The 25,716-nt window shown below is 37.6% G+C and overlaps 1 protein-coding gene across 4 annotated transcripts in view; it reads right to left on the reverse strand.

Annotated features, from left to right (window-relative positions):
* Positions 1 to 13,964: 13,964 nt before the first annotated feature.
* The window catches only part of angpt2b (angiopoietin 2b), a 53,346-nt gene continuing 41,594 nt past the window's right edge, over positions 13,965 to 25,716 (reverse strand). For all 4 annotated transcript variants that reach the window (XM_057354794.1, XM_057354795.1, XM_057354793.1 and 1 more), the window contains 5 exons: positions 25,180 to 25,304; positions 22,070 to 22,171; positions 20,508 to 20,674; positions 16,867 to 16,997; positions 13,965 to 14,849 (listed from right to left, as the gene is read on the reverse strand). In XM_057354794.1, coding sequence (XP_057210777.1) covers positions 14,689 to 14,849; positions 16,867 to 16,997; positions 20,508 to 20,674; positions 22,070 to 22,171; positions 25,180 to 25,304 — 686 coding nt within the window. In that variant the 3' untranslated portion in view covers positions 13,965 to 14,688. The remainder of the gene's footprint in view (positions 14,850 to 16,866; positions 16,998 to 20,507; positions 20,675 to 22,069; positions 22,172 to 25,179; positions 25,305 to 25,716) is intronic.

Consider the following 25,716-nt stretch of genomic DNA (forward strand, 5'->3'; position numbering starts at 1 on the left):
ATTACTGTCACAGTGAATGAATGAATAAATGAAGGGGTTGCACCATGCTGGTGAACTCTTATGTCTGTCATTAGATGATAACAATCAGTCCTCTCTTCTCCTTCCTTTTTGTATGAAACATCTGACTTTGTTTAGAAGTGGTTGGTCCACATGTAAACATCTCCCAGTTTTTATTCCAGCATTGCTGTGACAGCGCAAGAGGGAGATGGTCAAGGAAGCACATGAGCTTTGTCAAAGATGCATGCACGGCAACTGGAGAAGTCTCTGCTTTGGTAAACATAATGAGGCGAACATGGGGGGGTCCTTAACATCATCTTAAAGGGACAGTTCACCCAAAAATGAAAATTCTGTCACCATTTAGTCACCCTCAAGTTGTTCTAAACCTGTATAAATTTCTTTGTTTTGCTGAACAAAAATGAAGATATTTGGAAGAATGTCAGTAACCAAACAGGTCTCATCCCCCATTTACTGCCATAGTAGGGGAAAAATACGATGGGAGTTTATGGGGATGAAATCTGTTTGGTTACTGACATTCTTCAAAATATCTTTTTTGTGTTCAGCAGAACAAAGAAATTTGTACAAGTTTGTAACTTTCTGAAGGTAAGTAAATGATGACAGAATTTTCATTTTTAGGTGAACTGTCCCTATCTTTCTCAATAATTCATTGAATATCAAAAAGTCATAATGAAGTGGAATGACGAGTATAAACAAACACACAACTTTTCACCTTTAACCCTGTCAGTTTTATTTGCCAGTATTTTGTGTTTAACATTGACTATTTTCTGATCTCACTGTTTCCCCTGACATCAAAAACAACATCGCCCTGCTGCTAATTGATTCCACACTGTAAAAAAACTGTAATTTTACTGTTTTAGAAATGTATTTATGAAATACAGTAAAAAAAATCAAAGTACAGAAATAGACGGCAAATTTACAAGTTGGGTGTAAATAAGATGAAAATAGTAATTTTACTAAATGTTATTTTACATTTCTTTCTGTTGCCCCAGCTGATAGAATATTACTGTTACGTGTATTTAATAAATACAGTGCATTTAATAAACAGGGCTTTGTTGGATCTCACAACTGACTTTTGTTGGCCTGCAGTGATGGACATATACCTAATTTGAAGACCATATCCCGGCAGGCATTTTTTCAACTACATATATATAAGAGATGAGATTATTCATGTTCATGTTCCACTTAATTTGTCCAGGGGTATCAAAGCTAGAGTTAGAAAGAATTTATGCTTTCACCAACTACCCGTCCAAATCAGAATTCAAACATTCATTCTCAAACATTGATGCGAATGTTACGCACACAAATCCATTGGTCACAGCCTGCAATTTCAAGGTGTAGCTATGTAAACTAGTTTATCCACTTGGACTGATATTCACCACTGAAGAAATAACAAAACCCAATAATGAAAATTCATTAGTGACATAATTTTGTAATTCTTTTACCAGATCCACAGTAATAGTGGACCACCGCTAACGGACCCCAACCCCCCCACCCCCCAGAACCCATCAAGGGCCCAGCCTACAATTTAATCAGGGGGCCCAGAACAGCTAGCAGCGCCCCTGGAAGAACCTCATACCGTACTGTATGTTATAAAAAAGATACCATTTTGGTTTTGGTTGAATTACTTCTTTTGCCAGTTGCCTTGACAATACCTACACATTCATTGATAAATTATTGTAAACTTCTTAATCACTTTGTCATTGACTTTAAAGGGGTGATATGACACGGCTAAAATGAATATATCGTTTGTTTTAGATGTAATGCAATGTGTATATACGACTTAAGGTTAAAAAACGCTGTATTTTTCACATACGGTGCATGTTTGTATCTCCACTTTGCCCCGCCTCTGTGAAACCAGCAGATTTTTTACAAAGCTCATCGCTCTGAAAAGCGAGGTGTTCTATGATTTCATTTTTGCAATTTTACGTGTCTAATACATGCATGGGCAACTTATAACACCAAAGACACAGAAAAACACGTATTCGCACCATATGACCCCTTTAACTAACACATAGAAATGTGATTTCATAGCCGGTTAAGTAATGAACAGGTCCAGGAGAATGTAGCTGTGCCATATCTGAACACCCAAGTCCAAACATATTAAGTAGTTTTCATTCTCACAATATAAAAAGGGTGGGCTTCGGCTCTCGTTTAAATCCTTAGGGTTCTACTGTATGTCCTCCTCAGTCTGGAAGACCTTATATTGGAACTTTAATAAAAAAAAAACAGAACGACTAAATCATATCTTTCAATGGGTCAGAATTTGTGAAGAACGCTTCTTGGAATGTTAAAAATGACTTATTTGTCTCGGGTAGGTAGGATCCAAAAGTTACTCGTTGCTCAGCAAAAAACATCCCTAACAAACCTTATTGTAAGCTACCAAATGGTAATACCATGGTATTCAAAATAATGTACTATGGTATTTTTTGTGATACTCAAAGGTACTTTCAAAAATACAATGTCCACCTCAGTGCAATGGTACCATGTTGATATTTTTATTTTAATGCACTGACATTGCCTGTGGACCAGTAAGTACCTCATATCGTGTGTTGAAGAACTCACTCATAAGGTGCATTTACACTGGTTTTCTCAAACGGGAAGTTTTGCGAATTTGATATAGCTCAGTGGATTCTAGAGAAGATTCTCATTTGCTCACTCTCTCCACACAGCAGCTGTACGGTAACGCAAATTAAAAATGCTCACAGGCATATTCTATCATGCTGCTCCTTACCTAAAATTAGTTGGGGTCAAACACAGTTCCTGTCATCAGCCTCTCCTGACCTCGATAACTTTTTCTCCTTATTGTGTAGTTTCTGTCTTGAAGTCCTCTAAGCCCCTTAAGCGCAGCTACCGGACCCTGCAGAGCAGATGTGTCACCCACCTGCTTTATAAACACTAACTCTATTTCATTTGCTGCTTTTCTTTCATCCTCCTCCTGTTTCTCAGCCTCTCATGGATGCTTTAGACTCTTAAGTGTCTTTGAACAGGTGATCCACCAGAGGCCTTTACACACACACTTTTGCATTTTGTTCATAAAAAGAGAAGCAGTCAAGGGATCTCACCCCTAAGCAAACAACAGACATGGTAGCACTCATAGAGACAGCTGAGGCAGAAATACTCCATGACTTTCAAGCTTAAAATCTGCAAGTATGTGTAAAAATGGGTATTTGACACATTCATATGTTGCAGCGTATATGTGTCTTATGGTGTGACAGCAAATATTTACATAACCGACAGTTAATATATTATTTTAGAATATTGATATGTATATTTATAATATAAAATAGCATAAGAAAGATTTATCTTTATTTGTAGGTTTTTTTTTCAAATATTTTGCTGTCACACTATGGGACACATGTTTGGTTTATTTGTCATCAACCTAAATGCATTTATTATAGGTTTTCCTTTTTTAGAATGTAATATCACATTCGTGTATTGGATACTGCCATTCGACTCTTATCACATAAAAAAGTTTAAGATCACTTGACAAAAATGTTTCTCATAATCTTAAAAATCTTTAAATCTGAAGGTGTTTCAATGTTTGAAATTACTTTAGTAGACAAAAATATATTTGTGCCAACATATGCATTTCTTTCATTAGAAAATGAAAAATATTGTGGAAATGGATTACTTTGGCCAAATAATGAATAAGAGTAATAGCAAAGATGGAAATTACATATAACATAATTCCCGCAGTTACAATTGTGTTATTTCATGGTTGTGATAGGTTTACTATTAAATATTAATATAAAATGAGTGCATGATCCTAAAATTTTGACCAGTAATGTACTGTATACGTATATACATACAGTATATTTTGATCTAACTTTCATGTAGTTGTAACAGAACGTTACCAAGGAATACAGAAGAGAGTAGATCCACAGGCAAAACACTTTCAATTTGTAGCGATTGGGTAAAACAGACGAAGAAACATAACATTTGGCATTACAATAACATTAGAACAGCGTGTGAATATATACAAGTCCATGATGAGGCAGATGACGGGCAGGTGTGATGATTACAGACACGAAACAGGTGAGGGAGCGTGGAGGATTGTGGGGGATGAAGTCCGAGCGGGAAAACACGGGGAGAAAGAGGGAACCGTGACAGTAGTAGCTTTCTTTCCCCGGACATCTGCTCATGAATTTTCACATGACAGGGTTTTTTTTTTTACAGCTACAGTTAACATATTCTTCTGTTATAAGCCCTGAAAGTAAAACATTTTACAATACAAATCCTTATGTTATGAGTCCTTGCGTAATCGTAAACTACAAGTGATATACTGTATGCCTGGTTTTAGATAAAAGGTACTAGTCGAGAGTTTGAAAATGTTTTTTTTCTGTTAAAGGGACAGTCATTTGCTCACCCTCTTGTCATTTCAAACCTTTATGACTTTCTTCTGCAGAACACAAAATAAGATATTTTGAACAAAGTTGGTAACCGAACAGCTCTGGACCCCAATCACTTCTAATGTATGGACACAAAACCATTGCAAGTGAGTGGGGTCCAGTTAACAACATTTTTCAAAATATCTTCTTTTGAGCTCTGTGGAAGAAAAAAGTCATACAGCTTTGAAATGACAAGAGGCTGAGTAAAATATGACAGAATTTTCATTTTTGGGTGAACTGTCACTTTAAAATGAAAAAGGAACATAAGACTTTGAAACAGTAATACATGCTGGGATTCTCCGCTCATAAGAAGAAGCTTTGAGAAGTACACCAAACTTCGGCATGACTTGCAAATGAGCTCAGACACATCTGTGGGCAGAACACTCTGGTACCATGCGCACTAACCTTTATATGGTAAAAAATAAAACCTCACACTTTGCTTCTTAAAGTTCTTGTTGAGAGGGCATATTTGATGGACTGTGTGGGTGTTCATTAACATTCAAATGAGTAAATAAAATCACACAACGTTAAAACCCATCAGAGTTCTTTTGCCAGAGCGGTTTAGTAAATAGACCTTTGAACTTCACACCTCAAAGATCACTCCAGAAAACCGGCTCAGAGAATTAATGCTGTTTGTGTCAGGTTTATCAGCAGCTTCTCTCGCTGTGCATGTTCCGCTTGAAGGATTGAGGTAAATTGAGAAGGGATGTATCGGTGGGTCGAGTGCGGCTCAGGAGCACAGAGTGTCTGAGGGACAGCGATGGCAATGAACTGCAATGCGTGTCGAGGTACCTAAAAATGTCATGAGAAGGAACAAAAAGTCAACTGAGCTGAATTCATTTTCATCAGATATAAGATATGCCATCACATCACAGCACTTTTATTCATTTGTGGTGGAAGAGAGGGTTACAGTTGTCAATGTACGCAGGAATGTAAGGTATAGCATTTTAATATAAATATTTGAAAAAATCCATATGTAAGCTGTAATCCGTAACTTGCCATCTCTGTTTGAAACAAAAAATTGCAGGGTACTTTATGGACCTATTTTAAGTCAAGTCAAACAACATCAAACCGACATTTCCTATGACAATTTACCAGACAGCTCAAATCATAAATCATTATTATAAGTTCACCACTGTGAAAAAAACTGTAATTATTATTTTACAGAACTTTCACACATTTTTTGTGATGCGGTTAAAATGATTTTTTTTATAAGTTGAGTATAAAAATAACAAGACAAACAGAGGTACATATAAGGAAAGGAAACAATTATGAAGACTTATTCTTTATGTATTCACTCAATAAATATTTTTTGCTTATTTTAACCAAAAGAAATAATGGGTTGCAGCTTTAAGGGAAACCAGATGTAAATGTATTTTGAAAAACTATATGATCCGTTAATCTCAATATAGAGGAAACAATGTTCACCTCAATGTCTTTGATAGTTATGGCCCCAAATTCATTGTTGCTTTGTCTCAGACTCACAAACTTTAAGTAAGTGTCAACAGGGAGGCATTTGATGTCGATGTGTCTTTAGGGGGCTGTTTCAAAATTTATTTGGGGAAAGCATGGGACCCCTTTAAACTTTACTGCCCAGATGAGAAACACCACACGTAATGGTCTCATCACCTTTGTTTGTCTCTGAAATTGTTGGATCCTCTGTGGAGGCAACAGAAGCAAGAGGAGCACCAATATTGTCCAAAGGTCAACAGAGCAGAACAGCATGTGACCCTGAGGACAATGTGCCTTTTGCGTTCGAGTACAACTGTTTCGGTCCATTTAGGAGAAGTTGAAAAGGCCACGGCAAAACTTCAGAGTGGAGGCCAGAAATAGAATGACATCTCTCCCGCCATCTCTCCTCATTAACTCTCAAGGTCACTTAGATCTGTGCTTGAGCCCCCAAGGGTTGCATCAGTCAGGAAATACATGCAGGAACGTAAGGGAGCCACGAGGGGAGCAAATGAGAAGCAGGAGGTGTCCGTCCATGACGGTGTTTGAATAAAACATCATCCCGCCTGCTCGGGTTCATCTTCAGCTCGGAGTTCACACCCGTGGGCCATCTCCTATCACTGACCTCTATCTGCTTTAAGAGTCAAATAGGTGTCACTTCACATCCACCTCATCTTCCGACAGCGCTTTAATAGCCATCTCGAAGTGCCGCTTTACTTTCTGCACATACAAAGGAAGCAGCCATTTGACCCCCGTCAACCTGTGTCATTTATAAGTTATAAATCTAAAATGTTCTTATTCTTTTCACAAACCAGACACAGAAGGTTATCGTGACATGCATCTGGTTGATGATGAGCAAATCAGCGTGTCTCAAAAATAGATGATGTTCTCAGTAATGATGTGTAATGATGGACAACATGGCCAGTGCAGCCAAACCTCATTAGCCGTCTCCAGTCTAAAGCAACCGAGCATGTTAGCCCAGCGTGAGCTCTCTGATAATCATTGGCCATGGCCCAGCCCCTCTGTACAGCCAGAATAGTAATGGACACATCAGATGGCATCTGTGTGGAGGCTGGGTGATATGTCAGTTTTACACAATAGCAATAGTCTCTCAGCCTTTAAACATCAAGGATGGGGCTAGTTGTCACACTTATTACCCCAGTAAATATTAAATATTCCTTATTATAGGATAAGTTTCTTTTGAAAGTCAATTATCTGTATGGCTACACAGCTTACAGTCTTGGCTACAGAAAAATCTATTCAACTTTAGCTACTGTTTTGTTTCTTTTAGAATGAAGTCGTTCAGATTAAGGAATCCGAGTTGTTTTTATAAGGTGGCTAATTTGTCTTATTTGTATGTTTTAGTATGATTTGCTTTCGCGCCAGTTACGTTAGGTTTAGGGGTGGGGCTTCAGTATTGCTTTGTCCTTATAATTGTATGTTTTTATATGATTTATATTGTACAATTCATACCAATTAGCCACCTCGTAAAGTAATTACAAATTCCCATGAAATCCGGTTGTTTTTTAACTAAATAAAAATAGTCAAAAATGTAACCAGCAAAAAATGCAAACTGTAACAAAAAACTATTAAACCATTGTTTTTGCAAAAATGACTTGATTATAATGAAATTATAGCAAATGTGTAAAACCTTATGCAAGTGACCTGCCATTTATAAGTCTCAGACGTCACGCCCACGGACCATTGGCTGAACGTCTGATGAATAAGGTTCACTTTTGGAAACACTTCAGCATGTTTGAAGGCGTCATCTGATTGGTTGAATTTTACAAGATTTCCGGGAGACGTGCGTTTCGTGTTCATCAACGGTCCGCCTGGAAACAACACAAAGCTGTTTGATTGAATAAGTAAGCTGACGTGTTTACATCGGTTGCAATAATAATTCATCACATAGGGCTAAACGCTAAATTCTATTATGCGTAGTTCACGACATAAACTCATAAACGTTGTTGCTGTTAACTTTTGACACGTTCGTGAATGTACACCGGTCTGTTACTGCGGGGACATTTCCACGTCTCTAAACATGACGCGGCACAAAACGAAACGTGATTGGTTGCTTTACCTGTCAGTCATATGGCCTCTCGACCAGCTATTTGGTAAATCACTTTTTTTCTTAGAACACAGATCAACCTATACAATTTTCCTTCAATTTATAGACTGAATATATGCCTGAGTGATTTTGTTGCATTGGCAGCTATTATAAATGTGAAAAAAGCCAGAAAAAACAAGCATCTTTCTAATCACACTTTGGCCATACAATTGTGCAGCCCTTGTTACAACCCCATGTGACAACTAGCCTCGTTTTCCAATTTATTTCTTCCTTTGGCTTCTGAAAGAAGGCAGCATTCAATCATTATGACACATTAGACCAGGTCAGGGCAAGCATCATTACTGTGTCCCATTTTCCCTTTAAATTCTTTGGATATTTTAGTTGTTCCAGTTATTCCTGAGTGCTGAATTTCTATAATGAAGATGAAATGCTGTACAAGATCTATTCTTTCTTGGTCCTCAAAAATACATGCATTGTGTGTCAAATGGAAACTCAGCTGCTATTGTGCTCTCCCCTTAGAAGCGGATGAGTCATGTCTCCAGTGCTTTCTCTGCTTAAAATAAAGCATTCTCATTAGTGAGAACAATGGCAGATTGAAACCTAACCAAAATATGCGTGTGGTGCAGAAAGATCTGTCAAACGGGAATCCATAGGCAAATCATTTCAGTCATTTCAGCTCACTTCTGTTTCTAGCTACAGCAAGTGAGCTTGGGTGGGCCGGCTGAGCAACAGATTTCTGAATCCAAACTTCTTTTAATTTCATGTTTCTCTGAGGTCTTCAAACTCATTTTATGCATGTATCTAACTATTTTGACATTTCAGATGCATGTTTGGACTTTTTTACAAAAACCTAAACATGCTTTTATCCAATGAGCATTAATGAATCTCTCTTTAGGAAGACTGTCATTCCTTTATTTTCCATAATGGTGAATATTTAACGTATCCTTTAATAGAAATACACTGCAAACAAGAAATTAAAGCTTATAAATGTCAAAGCAGCAATTAGTCCTAATTGAGCCTTGTTGATGAATTCATGATTTGCGTCATGGTGAGAGAGGATATGGACGGTGCTATTTGCAGTACTTAATGAAATAATGGCTATTAAAATTCATTTCTAAATGAACTGTGATCATTAGTTTTCTGCGCTGAAATTATAAATGGCAGCCCCAATGTGAGGCATCGTGAGCACAGCATCTGCCGTGTGACTTACTGTACTGTGCATGTCAATTAGTGTGGTCCGCACGACCCCCTTTATTCCCATTTTCCTACCATACTGTTTGCAAAGCGGTCATGTAGTGAATTTAAAGTTGACAAGCCCAATGCACTACATGTATTTACCCATTCGGGTCTCTTTTTATCCCGTCTCAACAAACTGCCAACAATGGAGAGCGTGGCGGCTCGACTACAGAAAAACAGCTTTAATTCCATAACACGGTTTCTTTTCTCTCCATCTTTCTGTCTTCCTTAAACAAAGAAGGGAGTCAGTCAACAAGTAGCCAGCGGTCATACAGACACTTAATATGTGCTCCTAATACATATGCTATCTGAAGAGGGGAGTTTAAAAAAAAATGAAAGAGGAGCTTAATAAATAATTAAAGCTATTAACTCATGCCCTGCTTTACCCATCAGAATCAAATATTTATTTTGTGCCCTGGGTCAAGACTGTGCCTGGCTTTAATAGATTCTGTCATGATTTTTTATGCTTTACCCCAAGTTCTCCGTGAGGCATGAGGTGAAAGGAGGAGACGCTTCAGCTGACAGAACTGAGGTGCTGGCAGCTCCAATTATGCGAGACAGAGCTTCCGGTGGGGCCAAGAAAATAGGTCTTGTAGAAAACGTACTGCTAAAGATGCCAGATAAAAACAAATGTATATTTTATACACAGTGTTGTCATGTTTACTCATCATTCTTATCATATCTGCATTTCCCGTGTATACATTCAAGGAAGAAAATTATGAGACGGCTCCAAATTTTCATTTGATCAGCATTTCTAAATGTTTGTGGCCATTCCAGTTGAGTGTCTGTTGAATTTCAACTAAATCAAACCTCAGTGTGACAGCCATCCAACAGCATTGTGAAAGATCACATAAAAAAATGATTGTTGAACTTTTACTAAATACTGTACATGTAGAAATATTACTGTTGTGTTGCTTAAAAGTGAATATAAACTTGTTTTCTTTGCAGTATTTGAAGTAGTATAGACTAGAGATCTGTTCTGTTATTTTGACCTGTTTCTCCAATTTTCATTTTCTGCAAATAAATGCAAATAAACATGTTGTTTTATTTGGAAAAAAATTTGTGGTTTACAGAAGGAAGCAAAAATGATCATTTTACCTAAACACATACCTATAAATAGTAAATTCAGAAAAACTGAAAAATAATTATGAAATGGTCTCCTTATTTTTGTCATTTTCTGCTAAAACATGATGACAATTAGAATATTGTAAATGTCTAAAGTACGACTTTTGTAAATGTCTTTCCACCTAAATGCACCTGCAAATACAAAGTACTGCACTTTCAACATATGCCTGGTGTTTTGTATTGACCTCTGGCATTATATTATCGACATTATACTGCATGCATTATCATATTTTAGCAGTGTGAATGGATTACTGATGATGAATGATATCGATTTTATCGAATTGCCTTCAGTCTTATAGTGACAGTCATATATTGGAGCCTTGGCTTGGTGCACATGGAAACAATCCTATTAGACTGAATGTAATTTATCTGTAATAAAATCTGCTGCAAAGATACAAGTTTAAAGTGGGATTCGACAGGCAATAAGATTGTAAGAGGTCCTACAGGAACTAAGAGTATAATTCTCAGAGATTTAAAAAGGTGCCTAGAGGTTCTCCAGTGGGTTCCTCTAGTGTGGCATCACAGGAAACGAAATACACGAGAACCTTTTCAATTTAACAGTGTATTAGGCCTATTGTACGCTGTAAAAAAAAGAATTAATACAGAGAATAATGGGAGCTAGGACTGGAACTAGGGAGTTTCTGGATGTAGGTATTACTACACTGTTCGCGTCAAGAAAGCCCATCCCCTTGACATGACGTCATCCGACTATATGTTACAACGAGAGCATTTACTCTGCTAAAAAGAATCACGGTAGAACAAATGAAACACAAGGTTAACCACAATACGCACCATAAGTTCATTAAGTCGTGACGAACAACTCCACTAAACGCAATGTTTTTGCGCATATTCAGCCTAAGACAACACCCCCTGACAGAGAAGGAAAAACCCTGGACTTTGAAGTGCTAATAGATTAGATCATTACCCAGTCGACGCTGTGGTCTTGACAGATGACTAGGTTCACGAACGCAGGAGCAACAATGTGTTCTCTGTGTCGCATGAGAATTAACAAGCCTGGTCTGTTGCTTTCCCATGTATGACTCTCGCTTGTTAGCGCACACATCATTAACAGACTTGCAATAAACAAGTATCGCCGAATTCCCCCTTTTCGTCCTTCACCGTGCCCTTCATTTGGCCATATGTTAACAGCATAGCTGTCTCACAATAGTTGATGTTATGACTGATGCAAGTGCATAAGTTGCAGCAGCAAGAAAGCATGAAAAAGGCAAGCGGAGTAAAGGAGAAGTCGCCATCGCTCCTGTAATGCAAATATGCAGCTTCTATTTGGTTGTATAGTCACAGCAGGGAATGCATCATCACATTACCAGATGCCACATGCGCCGTGGCTGTGCCTACAGTGCCCCCTGCTGTTTAACAAAAAAAGCCTTTTCTTCTGAAACGTGATCAGAGTGGCATTATTGTGCGCGGCACGGGTTAAATGACATACACAAGATGAAAATCAAATAGAACGCAAAACTGGTTTTGTATTCCCTTTTTTACATTACATCAAGTTCGTCTCTAAAGCCAATGAGTTGCTAAGCCACCAGAAAGTTACATCACAGATGCAATATCTTTAATACTGGATGTTGTTTCTCCCTAGACAGCAATGGGGATTAATGAAGAGGAAATGAACCCTTTAAGACTCCAGTTTCTCAGATGCTTCTCTTCAAATAATAACACGTTTGTATTTTGAGTTTCAAGAGAGTTCTCAACAACGTCTCAAACTTCACCTGACACAGATTACAGTTATTAATCAAAAGTTTGTGATTGTTATAATGAATTAAAACAAAACTGAGTGTGGCACTGTCTCCTGAGCTATGAAGAAGGAAAAAGGGTTCCTCTTCTGTGTTCTGTGGATTCGTAAACACACATCGCTGACTTCACCTGTTTTCCATTTCCAACCAATGTGAAACTTTGAAAGAACGGAGATTCATGTGTGGAAACAACACACCCTCCCTTCCCTATCGAGCCTTCTGCTTTATTCTCCCGCTCAAGGAGAAAATAAATTCTCAGAAGTGCTAAAAGGCTGTGCTGGTGCAGAAGCCTCCGTCCATGCAAGGGATCTCATCTGCACACTGAACCGGGTCAGTATTATGATGGCATCAACAAATAATGCTCCACAGCAGGGGGCGGAGCCAGATGTCCAGTACACCTCTTAAACCCAACTATAATGGAACTCCCACAACCTTAACCCTCATTCCACCAGCAGTGATCTGTCACAGCAGCTGCTGGACCCGTAATTAAGTCGTACTGATCGTTACGGTGCGTCGGGAACGTCTTCATCTCCACACTGGCTCAGTTGTAGTATGTTTCTGGCAAATGGCATGCCTCAACCTGTTCATATTTCCTGCTCTGTGTGAGTGGGTGGCAAATGCAGAAAACAGATTTATAATAGTTTTGTTTTCAGTTTTTCAGTTGTAGTTGTATTAATATTTAGAGGCAGCATAGGCAATTCTTTTCAGCAACATTTTTTGTTATGCTGGTCTCCTCGCATCCTTTTAACAATCACTATTTATTGCTTAATGTTACTATATACTTTTTAAATTATTTTTATAAATACTATAATTATATTATTCTTTTTGTTTTATTTTTACATTTTATTTTATTTTCAGTTAATAATTTTAGTGCCTCAATTTAAACTTCAGTTTATTGCCAAGGCAACATTTAAATTTGATTTCGATTAACATATACAGTCGTGGAAAAAATGAAGAGTCCATTTCAAATTTTAATTCAATCACCATTAGATGTATTGTGGCCATTCCAGTCCAGTGTTTGTTGAATTTCAACAAAATCAAACCTCAGGAGTGACTTAAAATCATCCAACAGCAATTTGAAAGACTGCCAGCATGACAACACACACTGTGATAAAAATCCAGGTTATCACGTACAAAATTACAAAACATTTATTTAACTTTTCCAAAATACAAGTAGAAATATTACTGTTGTATTGCTTAAAAGTGAATATGAACTTGTTTTCTTTGCAGTATTTGAGGTGTGAAAAAATACCGAACATCGTTTCTGTTATTTTGACCTGTTCCACCAGTTTTCATTTTCTGCAAATAGAAACACTATTTTCTTATTTAAAATTTAGGAAAAATATTTTTAGTAGTAAAATAAGCATTTTACCTACATACCTGTAAATAGTAAATTCAGAAAATCTGAAAATAGTCTTTGAAATGGTCTCTTAATTTTTTCTGCAGTTGTATATTTTCAACGGCTTTAGTAAACCACAGTAACTTTCAGTAAAGCCTATTTTGCTACCTTTTTAGTAGTAAAATCGTTTATGGAAGAGTACAGCATTTAGTTTACCTCACAGCCTGCAATCTGACAAGAAGCTGATGTGCAGAATGTTATAAAAAATCTGTTTTGGCGGTAGTAAATGTAAATTTTGTCAATGTTTTGTATCACAGTAGTTTAGAGATGTTATTAAGGTTAACGTATAACTCATAGTAAAAGTAAAAAAACTTCAAAACAGACTCTGCTTGCAGCTGCACTGCTTACGTACCTTTTCAAATGGACGACAAAATTAATTTAGCCCAGCTCTAGAAACAGGCCTAGCTCTTTTTTTCTCGCTAGCTATAGATGAATGGGGTTGCCAACCGGAGCACTAAATCAAGACTGCAGTAGGATGGCTAAGTGCTGAATGTGAACACAGGTCAGTCGGGCAGTAGAAGCACCCTCCGAGGAGTATTTTATAGTAACAGCAGGAAGTGCCTTTATTGAATGATTCATCAAGCGACTGGCATGGAAGGAGGGCTAATATAGACCCTCAGCAAACCACGTTGATGGTCAGTCTTCCACAGCACGGCTTTAAACCAAACCTGCTGCTTTTGCAATTTTGAAAATAGCAGTAGTGTATGTGTGGGCAACACCATGTTTCTCCCATCCTTTTTTCATTTCTTGATAATAACTGTATTTCATGGCAAAAGATGTCTGTTCTTTTATTAAAAATATATATTTTATAATGGAAGATATGCATGTAAATGTACACCTGTGCGTGTTTTATTGAGGTGTTCTCCCTTAAACCTTTTACAAGCACTTTATGAGAAAGAGAGTTTGTGATGGATGGTAAAGGATCATATTTTTGAGTTTCACCGCACAAAAATCGGGCTTGAACTCGCCATCATGTACAAATGTGAACACTGATCAGCTATTCCAGTCCATTGAGTTTTACATTGCGAAAGCATTGCTATACAGGGGGATAAAACGTTTATGGTGCAATTTGTGCCTGTTTCGCCACACTAAACAAACAAAATGGAGACAGATTGAACGGCTACAATGGCACGGGCGCAAGCTGTCCAATGCTCAAGTTGTCCATAATTTTCATTGATGTCATGAACTTGTTTGGATCATTTGCCTGTCAGTGAAGTCAACTGACCCATTTATGACAGTGTCTTCCTGCTTTTAGAAGTCCACAGGCCGTATCATCATAGTTGTCACCGCTGCTATCCAACTCGGCCCTTTCCAGTAGTACCACTTCATACTATTATACCGCACCACATTGGAGTTTCCAGAATAGTAAATCCCATTGAGATTGGATGGCCCGCAAGCTTCAAACCACCACCCTGCAGTGACAAAGGGCAAGTTATTATAGTATATTCTTGTTTGGGTCAATTAAGCCACTATAAAAATATCATGAATAATTCAATTTTCCTGATCTTTTGAAATAACGTGAATGTACTACATATATATGAATCTTCGACACTGAAAAAATGTTGTGGTATTTTTAGCCCAGCGATCTGTCAAAAAGGGGACAAAGCCATCTGTTGGGTTAAATTAACCCAGAAAATGTTCATATTTGACCCATCAATTTGTTGAAACAATCCAGCATTAAAAAAAAACGCTGGGTTGGCCCCTTTTTGACCCAATGCTGGGTAAAAATAACCCAGCATTTTTAAGAGTGTAACATTAAAACTGCGAAACCTACAAAAATGTCTCGTAATTCATAATTCTCTCATTTTGTGGTGTCACAATAAATGAGTACCTGAGCAAATAACTCCCCACATTTGTAGAGTCTAGTCATGGTGTAATGTGCTTTTACTGGTCATATTATTTCAACAATGCTGGCTCCAATAAGGCAGCCCAGCTCCACATAAAATAAAACAGCTTTTATAAGGCTACATCTTCATCTCATTTGAGTTGAAGGATTTTAAACATATGTTTTTGTTCATCATACTTTTTACAAGTACTATTCATTTCCTAAAACATAAAACGTTGACATGTTTTAAACACACTTACAGAACACTTAAAGGGTAGTTCAGCCAAAAATGAAAATTCTGTCATCATTTACTCACCCTCATGTAATTTCATACCTGTATAAATTACTTTGTTCTGATAAACACAGAGAAGGATATTTGGAAGAACGTTAGTCATTTTCTGTTCCAGGGCATGATTGACTACCATAGTAGGAAAAATTAAATAGCAGTGGGTGATGTCCCAGAACTGAAAATTGCTAACATTCTTCCAAATATCTTTCTCTGTGTTCATCAGAACAAAGACATTTATACAGGTCCGAAACAACCTGAGGGTGAGTAAATGATGACAGCATTTTCATTTTTGGGTGAACTGTCCCTTTAAGTAGCACTTAAGTCAGCACTTTTTCCCTTTTGAAAAGATCAGCCAATTTCACATTCACATTTTAAAGTTCTAGTAGCAAGCGAACATAGAGAGGATGGCAAATTCATGGGACAGTACATGAAGAATATTCTTGGTACAGTATATAAAACAACGACTATGAATGGACCTTAAGAAATACAGCATGACCCACTCAGAGACAGATATACAATTAAACAACTGTAAAAATGTATAACTGTATTCATATTTTGTTTAATCCATGTCACTATTTAAAGTCCCATTGCAGTTGATAATTTTACCACTTAAAACTCATCTTTAAGCATTACAATAGCATTTTAAAGTTTTGTGATGATAATTCCTTCATGCCTTTAAATGACTTGAATGTAACTCTAAACCCTTGCTTCACATAGTATACACAGATTCATGAATATGCAAATTAATCCCCGTCTCCATTCAATCGCGGGAGCTTGGACAATTGATCATGGGTACATAGATGCTTCATTCGACGTATGAGCAGTGCATGCTCGTGTTGCAGAAGCAGAGCTGAAATAGCAGCGATCGTTTCAGTGCCGAATCTATGTGCATCCTTGCATATACAGTATATGGCTAAAACCTGTTAACGTGATTGGTTACTAGTTTATGATGTTGTAAACAGAGGCAGTTTCAAACTGCGTTTTTAAAACAGTCTTTGGTAAACTGTAGTTTTATGGCGAAAATACTCGCAATGGTTTAAAATGATGATTTTGCACTGGTCTATCTTAAAGCATATTAAAAACACCACTTATAAACAACATTACAAACTTGAATTTCACCACAGGGGGACTTAAAATCCAAGTGAATTTGAACTGATTTTTTTTAATGTAATGGGCCATGCAACGTTTTTAGTTGCTATACCCTTGAAATTTTGTCTTGGGTGATGAAGGCACATTGGAAAATAGTTTTTCATTTCATGCAGAGGGAGAATTAAAAAAGTGTGAATAATATATAGTGGCAGACGAGTTATAATACCTCCAGTGGCCATCTGAGCACACTTGCAGCTGCATTGGTCATTGTCTTGATCCTTAGTGCTGAACATAGTGCCCGAGCGAGTGAGACTACTGGTGCGTCCTGCTGTACCGCTAAATCCGCTCACATGAATGCTGAGGAGAAATAAGACAATGCACCACGTTAACTGCAAGTTAAAGTTAAAAGGTGGGCTAACAAGCCATTTCATTCATTCTAACTTCTTTACACTGTTAAACATGCTGGCTTCTCATGCTTAAAGCGGCAACGAGTAACTTTTTGACCTTAAAATAATGTCTCTAAAATTATTTTAGTGGTAGGACAACTTTTAACTGGACGAATTTTACTGCCGTTGCTACCTAAGCAGCCTCCTATCGGCTGAAATTGCACTTGTAACTTGTGTTCGGGCTGGTACAAGCCCCGCCTATCCCCTGCTTTACGGCATACGTCACGTTTTAGTCGTAGCCTGGGAGAAGTTGGCCAACAGCAGAGCTAACAGTAAGACGAAACTATCCAAAACATCACCATAGCAGAGCCAGACAAAAAAATCAAAGAGGGTTTTGTCGGAGGAAGCAAAGAAAAGAAAGCGAGAGAGTGATCGGACATGAGGCTGGTCACGAATCAATATCGGACGGGCTTACACTCGGTGGCGCGAGCAGCAAGAGGCAACGGGTTGCAAAAGGGATGCAGACCTAGCGGTCCGGCTCCTGGATTTGTAAGTGTTATTTGTACATTTTTTGTTACTGTCCTGTACTTTTGAACGTATTTGTTATCAGTCTGTGTCATTGGCGCAACACCGGTTCGCACTTTATAAGCGTAAGGTAGCTGAGAGATAATATATGGTTGCCAGTGTCGATAGCTAGCATGTTGTCGTGTCTCGTGTTTTGTGGACAATATTTCATTATATTATACAAATGACACCCTTTGCAAACAATGCTAAGTTACATACGCGTGATACATACACGAGACCAACTATGCAAGCAAAAACAACTAGGTTTACTTACCGTTCTTTGTTGACATTACAGTTTATAATTATGGAGAAACGATACATAAATCTTAGTACTGATATACGAAGAACATATGGTAACACGGACTACTTTACCTGATCGGTGGACATAGTTTGAACGACGTATCTGGGTCCGTCGGCTTAGTAAACAAACTCACGTGTATTGAGCTGCCAGCGGGAAATCTTTGCGACAATTCCGCTTATCAACCACGTGGGGCAACAGTAAGAAAAAGTTACTCGTTGCCGCTTTAACATGGTCAACTTGTCAAAAAAACAAGCTGGACATATGATGCAGTATTTCTGTGCACGATACACTTTGCCAGGGTTCGTACACATTTTGGAAAGTTTTTTTCGAACATGAATTCCCGTTTCATAACTAGGGTTCTTAGTCCCTTATTGGACAATTCTCTTAGACAAGCACGGCCACGTGTTAACCGAGCGAGCGTGAGAGAAAGAGCACGCCCATCAATGTGCTTCGTTTGTTATGGAAGTTCAGCTGTGTTTGTTTGTTCACTGCCTTTCGGCGATGAATGTTATATAAACAATGGATATAACGCTGGATTTGCAGATCGTTTGAATCTGATAGATGGAGCGGTCCCAGCGCTAAAACATGCCGGACATGAACCACACGTGGTAAGTCAAACTGAGTCATATGTCTGTGTTTTGTTGCAATTCAGAGCATACATGCATTATGTAAACAACACAAACTTATTATGAATCATCACTTATGCAGGGATAATGTGATGATGTATTGTTTGCTCGTGCTTTAGTTCTGTCCACTAGTGCGCTTCACCAGGAGGACTGTTTTTTTGGAAAAAATTGTACAGCTATATCTGTCTTTCATAAATGTGTTCAAACTAAATACTCTTCGAAGATACGAAGTATGCAATACCACTCTATAGATACTCAAGATTAATATGAGATTGAAAGAAACTGCGTGTTACCTACACTTTAAATATTTCATGCAACATATGTACTTAATATGCAGTAAACACTTGCTTACAAAACTAAGATATCTCCATCAACGTTCCTGATCACCAATGATACATCTAACTTTGAGCAATGCTTGAGTTTTAAACATGTTTTGCATCCATGATAAGCCAAAAGTTAGCGTTCTTAAATTAGCTCAGTCACACAGGCTGTTTTAGATTAATTAACTTAAATACCGTAAAAAACAGATTTGCTGTAATTTACATTGTTACTTTTTTCTTTTTTGCATAATCAGATTAGGGTGTCTACATCTATTATGATCGCAGTAATTGGACCAGCTGCGCATCTGTATCAGATGCCCCGAAGAGATTTCTCTTTCTCTTTTCTTATTTGACAAAGCTCTAACACGCTAACATGCATTTCAAAATATTCAGCCTCCATTATCCACAATCTATTGTTAAAGGATTGCGAGCGTTCAGTACGCACATTGCCAGAGAAAGGACCACACAGTTAGAGACCAAAGGAGATTGTTTTGGCTGGAAAACATCCATGAACCATAACTTGCTTGGCTGCTTAATCCCAACTGTGCCCAACAGCCTTGAAAGAATGCCAGTTTTTCAGCGTACTAATAAAACGCACGTTAACCATATGAGGTAAACAAGAAAACAAACATGGTTGGATTTGGCAAGTGGATGTTTAGCCTTTTCCTTACAGGTTTACTCACACACACATTTTGGAACACTTGTCTTCATAACATATATTCCAGATCATTTACATTGAGTGTACATTGATGGTTTTGGTTCATTTACAATATAATTATATCCACAAGCAACGCATGTTTAATTGCATCCCTGGTATGAGGTGTGAGGTTTAACTCTGAAGTTTTCTGGCAAAGCCTCTGGTTTAAAAGTGTTGTGTCTTGTGTCTTGTTTCTCTCTGGCTCTGAAAATGATTCACCAGACGTTGAATTGATGCGGAAGGAGAAACATCAGTTTTTTTCTACACTTAGCTCATCATTGTGACTGATGCACTTAATCACAAGAGTGTTTGTATTCCTCATCCCAGAAAATGACAAAAGATGAGCCAAAACATGAAATGAAATGCGTAAATAATGGCTTTAAATGGCAGTTATTTGCCTCTGATTACACGACACATTTCATCCAAACCTTAATCTGACGGGACCACACATTGTGGCATGTTTTTGAGAACTCTGGATCATTAGATACAAAACAAATTCCACTTAAAGGGATAGTTCACCCAAAAATGAAAATTCTTTCATCATTTACTCTTTGTTATTTCAAACCTGTATGACTTTCTTTTGCAGAACACGGCGGTACCCATTGATTGCATTGGTTTTGTGTCTGTAGAATAGAAGTCAATGGGTACCACTATTGTTCGGTTCCCAACATTCTTCAAAATATATCCTTTTGTGTTCTGCAGCAGAAAAGAAGTCATAAAGGTTTGAAATGACAAGAGGGTGAGCAAATGATGACAGCATTTTCATTTTTGGATGAACTATCCCTTTAAGTGACACACAATATATGAAAAAACGCCCATAAGTGCAGTTCATTCTTTATTGACTTTGCCTTTGAACCACACAATAAAGCATGGATGAGAAATTCGTGAACTGGAAATGACGATTTCAATGTAGTTTCTGACCTCATATCATGAACGTCTGCAGAAAAACATCTAGAATAAGAAGCATTGGTACCTGTACTTCTTTTCCTCTCCATCAATATAAAAGTGGCCATAATTAGAATAAGCCTGGTGTCCCTCTGCGTCTTTAAGATGGACCTGAAGACTGTAGTCTTTAGATGTGGTAAGCAAGTGAAGAACATCATTTCCAAGCCAGTGTTCTCCTGATGGATCCCCAAATCCCTACAATGTATGTGAAGAAAAAGAGATAAGGTTGGTGCAGCAGACTAGCAGCCATTAGAAAATGTCATATCAAAGACATTTTCTTCTTGTCCGGACCAGCAAATTTGAAACATTCTGAGATGTGGTGGTGTGGCTGGGCACTCAATGCTTCACTGCACATGTTACAGTATCAACAATCTACAGGAGCTTCCTACTCCCATGCTCCATCTGCGACCAAATATTTATCATTCGCTTGTAAAAACTGTTTTCTCAGAAAACAAGAAGAAAACGAAAACAGAACTTGTGCAGTTTCATGCTTTGCAAGAACTTCCCAGAGATGCCCCAGAGATGTATCTCTTGAAGTAGCCCAAGTGACACAAATAACCACAGTTTTATATTTAAAGCTCAATAACGGTGTATGAAATTAGCACTTCAGGGAGTCACCGTATTTCTGCATTCAGAAGGCAGCGGTTTCAAAGAAACCTCTTCAAAATGAGTTATGCAGATGAGTATTGCTAACAATGCCCTTTTGAAGTGCGCTCTTCTGCTTCCTGTAACTTATTTTTAAACAATGGAAGCAACGTGTGAATAATAATGTCCTACTTGAATTCAAAGTGTCTCCTCGTATCTCTTCTCCTGCTTAAGATTTTAAATGACCCCGAGTCAGAACGACTATATACTCATTCCACGATTCATCTTCCCAGATAAGGAGGGAATGAAGGTGAAACAACACGCAGAGACGTGGGAACGCAGAAGCGTGCAATCAAAACGCTCTTCTTCAAGAAAAGGTCAATAGGGATCGACAGCCCATCAGTATTCAATGCCCATGCATGTGAAATGCCATGTATGAGTTAGTTAAACTGCAAACAGTGGAGGTTAAATATGTGTTTTTAAATGTTCGGCTTTTCAGATGAATGGTACATTTAGGAGAGGCAGCGTTTGCATAAATCAAAGCAAATTGCATTAAGAGACAGACATATTCATATATAAATCATAACGTTTATGTCTTCATTTTAGGAGTGATAATACTTCATTGTCTAACACAATTTACAAATCTATAAATCACAACGTATGCACTTTACGTTGCAATGTGTTGCTGCCCTGGACATGGATTGGTTTTATCTTATTAGAAACAGGATGAATAAAAGCATTGCAAAAAGTATATTTTTTAAACATTACTGATATTAAATTCACAAGAAGAGCTTTTTTGTGTTCATTGCCAGCATGCGGGGTTTCTTCTAAATTTCAAACAATAGGCGCATGTCAACAATGAACTTAATTCCTTTTTGGATGTCAGAGATGGGATGATATGAGACACAGAATTGTGTTTTAGACAAAATGTGAAGGCACATTACTTACAAAAGCTTTAGCATTTTGGTTCAATGAGGAAGCTGGAAATGCCATCACTGTTCTTACCAGTTTGTAATCTTTCCAGCCACGGTGGAAATCTACTGATCCATCGAGACGATGCTGAAAGACGGTCCAGCCTCCTCCTCTGGTCTTCATGTCACAGAATACCTGGTTACAGAACACATGACAAAAGTGTCCAAACATCTGCGACCACTTGTAAAAATGCTTCTATTTTGCATTTGTCTAATTTAATCAAAGTCATTACATATAAAATCAGCAGCATCATTTTAGCAACAAGTTTCAGAATTTGACAACGCAAGCTGGCATGGACTCCAGAAGTTTGTAAAAAACCTAATGATCCCTTCCAGCATTTGAGAATGTTCCAAATAACATCGTTCATTTTATGTTAATGTATTCTTGTTTTGACATTTTATAATACTAAAACTTAGATTATATTACGGTTTAAATACAAATAGAAATTCCAGATTTGTTGGACCCCACAGTAGGCATTTATTAGGCAATTCCAGCATAATGGACATTTTCAGTCAACACTTGAAATATAAAATCTCAGAGAATGTATTTATTAACAATATATTGAAACATCTGTTCATATTTTACTAATCCCCTGATGATAGAGTCCAGACATCAGAAAAATATCAGTCTATACACGAGGGGAAAAAAAAAGAATGCACATTTTTCAGAGACATCCTACTTTGTATGATTTCTGTGAATTAAAATGTGCAAACCAAAAGCAATAATACCCAACAAATGGAGAAGGAATGGCTCTTTATAGAACATAAAATAGTTCCTAGATTTAATTTTCATGGACCGTTATGGATGGATGTGACTATTCACTAACCTGACTATGAGAAACTATGCTTTAAAAACTTCACAGATTTAAACCTGACCTATTAATCAATTTTTTGTCATCCTAAAGTCGACATTTGTATAAAACTGCCCTATTATTTCTGACTTCAGAAAAAACACACTGGGGGACAGAGTGGGAACCTTTTCTTCTGAGCTGATATTGTGAGCGCACATCTAAGAATTCCCATGCTTTACTTGATAAAAAAAGAAAATGTTGAGAGTGGTAGCCCTCTGCAAAGTGCATTTAACAATGGCGTTATATTTTATTAAACAGTAAAGGGCAGCTACATCAGCGGGCTGTTTTTAGTCTCATACAATTCAGAACATACTGTAAGCTGCAGTTCAGCGATTTGACTCGCTATGGACGGTTTGATTTTTGTTTCAGTAATCCAAGTCACATGGAGACATTTTGGCACACTCGACATCTGTACATTCAAGCTTTTCAATTCTTTTTTATGATTCCACTTAAATCATTTATTAGCCATTAATTTGTACGGAACACACAAAAAACACATAATTTACAGTTTTGTAAGTGAACCAGTGCATTAGTATAAACTATGAGCATACATAAGGGAATCCAAACTCATCCAAACCCATCAAAACTAATTAAAGCCAAAACCCATAAAGGACTTTCCTCTCAAATATTCAATATTTCTAGCCTGTGGGTGTCAACTGAAAACATTCCAAGTAAATATCCTCATACATGACTTTCTCCAATTTTCCCAGCTGTTTCAAAGAAATACGCTTCAGGAGAAGGCACACAGCAATCTATTCTTTTGGCAAAAGCATGGAGTTGAATAATGTACCTTTTCATCCCTTGGCAAGACCAGCTCATTTTAGCAGCACATGATGCTGGTCTTAAGACCATCCATTGTGAAACTCAGGTTTTAAAGACACAGCGCCTACATTTTAAAAAATTAGATGTTGCTTTTGGGGATTAAGAAGTGATTTCATTTCTATTCAATACAACACATTCCTTTTTTGCATAGTTGTGAGTTCTTTGTTTTGTGCTTTGAGCTGTGTCCATCTCATTGTTTTAAAATGTCCCCAGCCTCCCTCAAATTTTCCAGCGGCATGTTAGCCACTCTCGTGAGAACGACGCATTTATTGTATGAGAAGAGACATATTGAGGATTCAGGGCTGTTTAGCATAGAAATGAAGACAATCTTAACATCAGCAAACATGTTAACAGTTTATCAGATTATCCGAAGGAGATTTTTGTGATCAAAATCTAAACCAGACTTAAAGGTCCAGTGTATGAAATTTAGTGGCATTAAGCAGTGAGATTGCGAATTGCAACCAACGGCTCACTCCACCCCTTCCTTCCGAAGCACTACGGTGGCTGACACAGTACTAAGATTTCGTCATGTTTTCACTTCTTTGCCGAAGGAGATAACGTATTTAGGAAACGTGTTCTGTAGAGCAATTTGTCCTTTTAGGTCAACTGTAGAGATAACATGGTGAATTCCATGTAAGGAGACCCGCGGTGTATGTAGATTGAAATTGCTCATTCTAAACTAATAAAAACATAACGCTTCATTTTGTAAGGTCTTTGTACACCTCTGAAGACATATTTATGTATATTATATTGCATTTATGTCAATAGAACCTCCAAAAAAATACACATTGAACCTTCAATAGGCTTTTTCCATCAATATCTCATACAAATACAGTACGGTATGTGCATCTGTTTCATTAAGCAAAAAAGGTTGAGCGGAAAAAAAGAGCAACTCAGACCTCTAAATAAAGGAAACCACCCATCTCGATACTTTGACGGGTGGCACAGTATAAAAGGGGATTATTACAACATATACCAGCTCACTCTCTCTCTCTCTCTCCTCACTGCATTAAACCCTGAGTTGGCAGCAAGCTACAGAATCTTTGCCAAACAACTGGCGGCTGTGCCCACAGGAAATGGAGGGGAAGAAGAGTAAGTGCACGAGAAATAATGAATAACAAAAACAATTTTAGCCACATTTTTAAATGTTCATCACCCCCCGAGCCTGTTAGAAATGAAATCTGACTGTGCAAGTCAAAGGTAAACGCAGGTCTCGAGAGGGGTGCGCTCTGGTTCAGCAGGGTAAGATTTTGAAGTGAATACGGGCACATACAGTATGCACGGTTAGATGCACTCAGAATAGCCTGGGGGACTTTTGGCTTTAGTTTTTATTTCACACCTTTATCTCAAAGAATGCATTTTACTGAATGCGTTTATTTTCTCCATCCAGATCAAATTTACTGTAGTAATTTACCGACGTAAAACCAGTTAATTCAGTTCAGTTCAGTAAAAACCGTGAAAATCTACTCACCTTAGTCTTCTGTGTGGAGTTTGGAAGATGAATGTTATATATTCCACTCTCTGTAACTCCAGATTTAAATATCTCTGCACAGTCTCTGAACTTCACCATCTCCTTTTCAGAAGAAGCAGAAATATCTGCAAATAAATAAATCGTTGTATGTTTGTGAAACAGAAATATGTTTGCTTGAAGTATGCTGAATATTAAACATTTGGCAGAGTAATTTAAAGTATTTATATTCATATTTTTTAAATGCTCTGTTGCACTTTAAAGTCAACCTGAATTGCCATTCACAACACATTTTATTTAGTAAAAAATGTGTCAGAAATTGATGCCCGTGGCTGTTCTAGAATAGGAAATTACAATGACATAAAGAATGAGGACAGGACAGATGAATCATTGAATCATCTCAACTTCATATCAGCACAGATGAGTCACTGAATCATGAATCATCTCAACTTCATTTCAGCACAGATGAATCATTGAATCATGAATCATCTCAACATCATATCAGCATCATCAGAGGCATCATACAGGTATCTGTTTAAA

The sequence above is a fragment of the Triplophysa rosa genome, linkage group LG16 (genome assembly GCF_024868665.1).
Source record: "Triplophysa rosa linkage group LG16, Trosa_1v2, whole genome shotgun sequence".
Lineage (NCBI taxonomy): Eukaryota > Metazoa > Chordata > Actinopteri > Cypriniformes > Nemacheilidae > Triplophysa > Triplophysa rosa.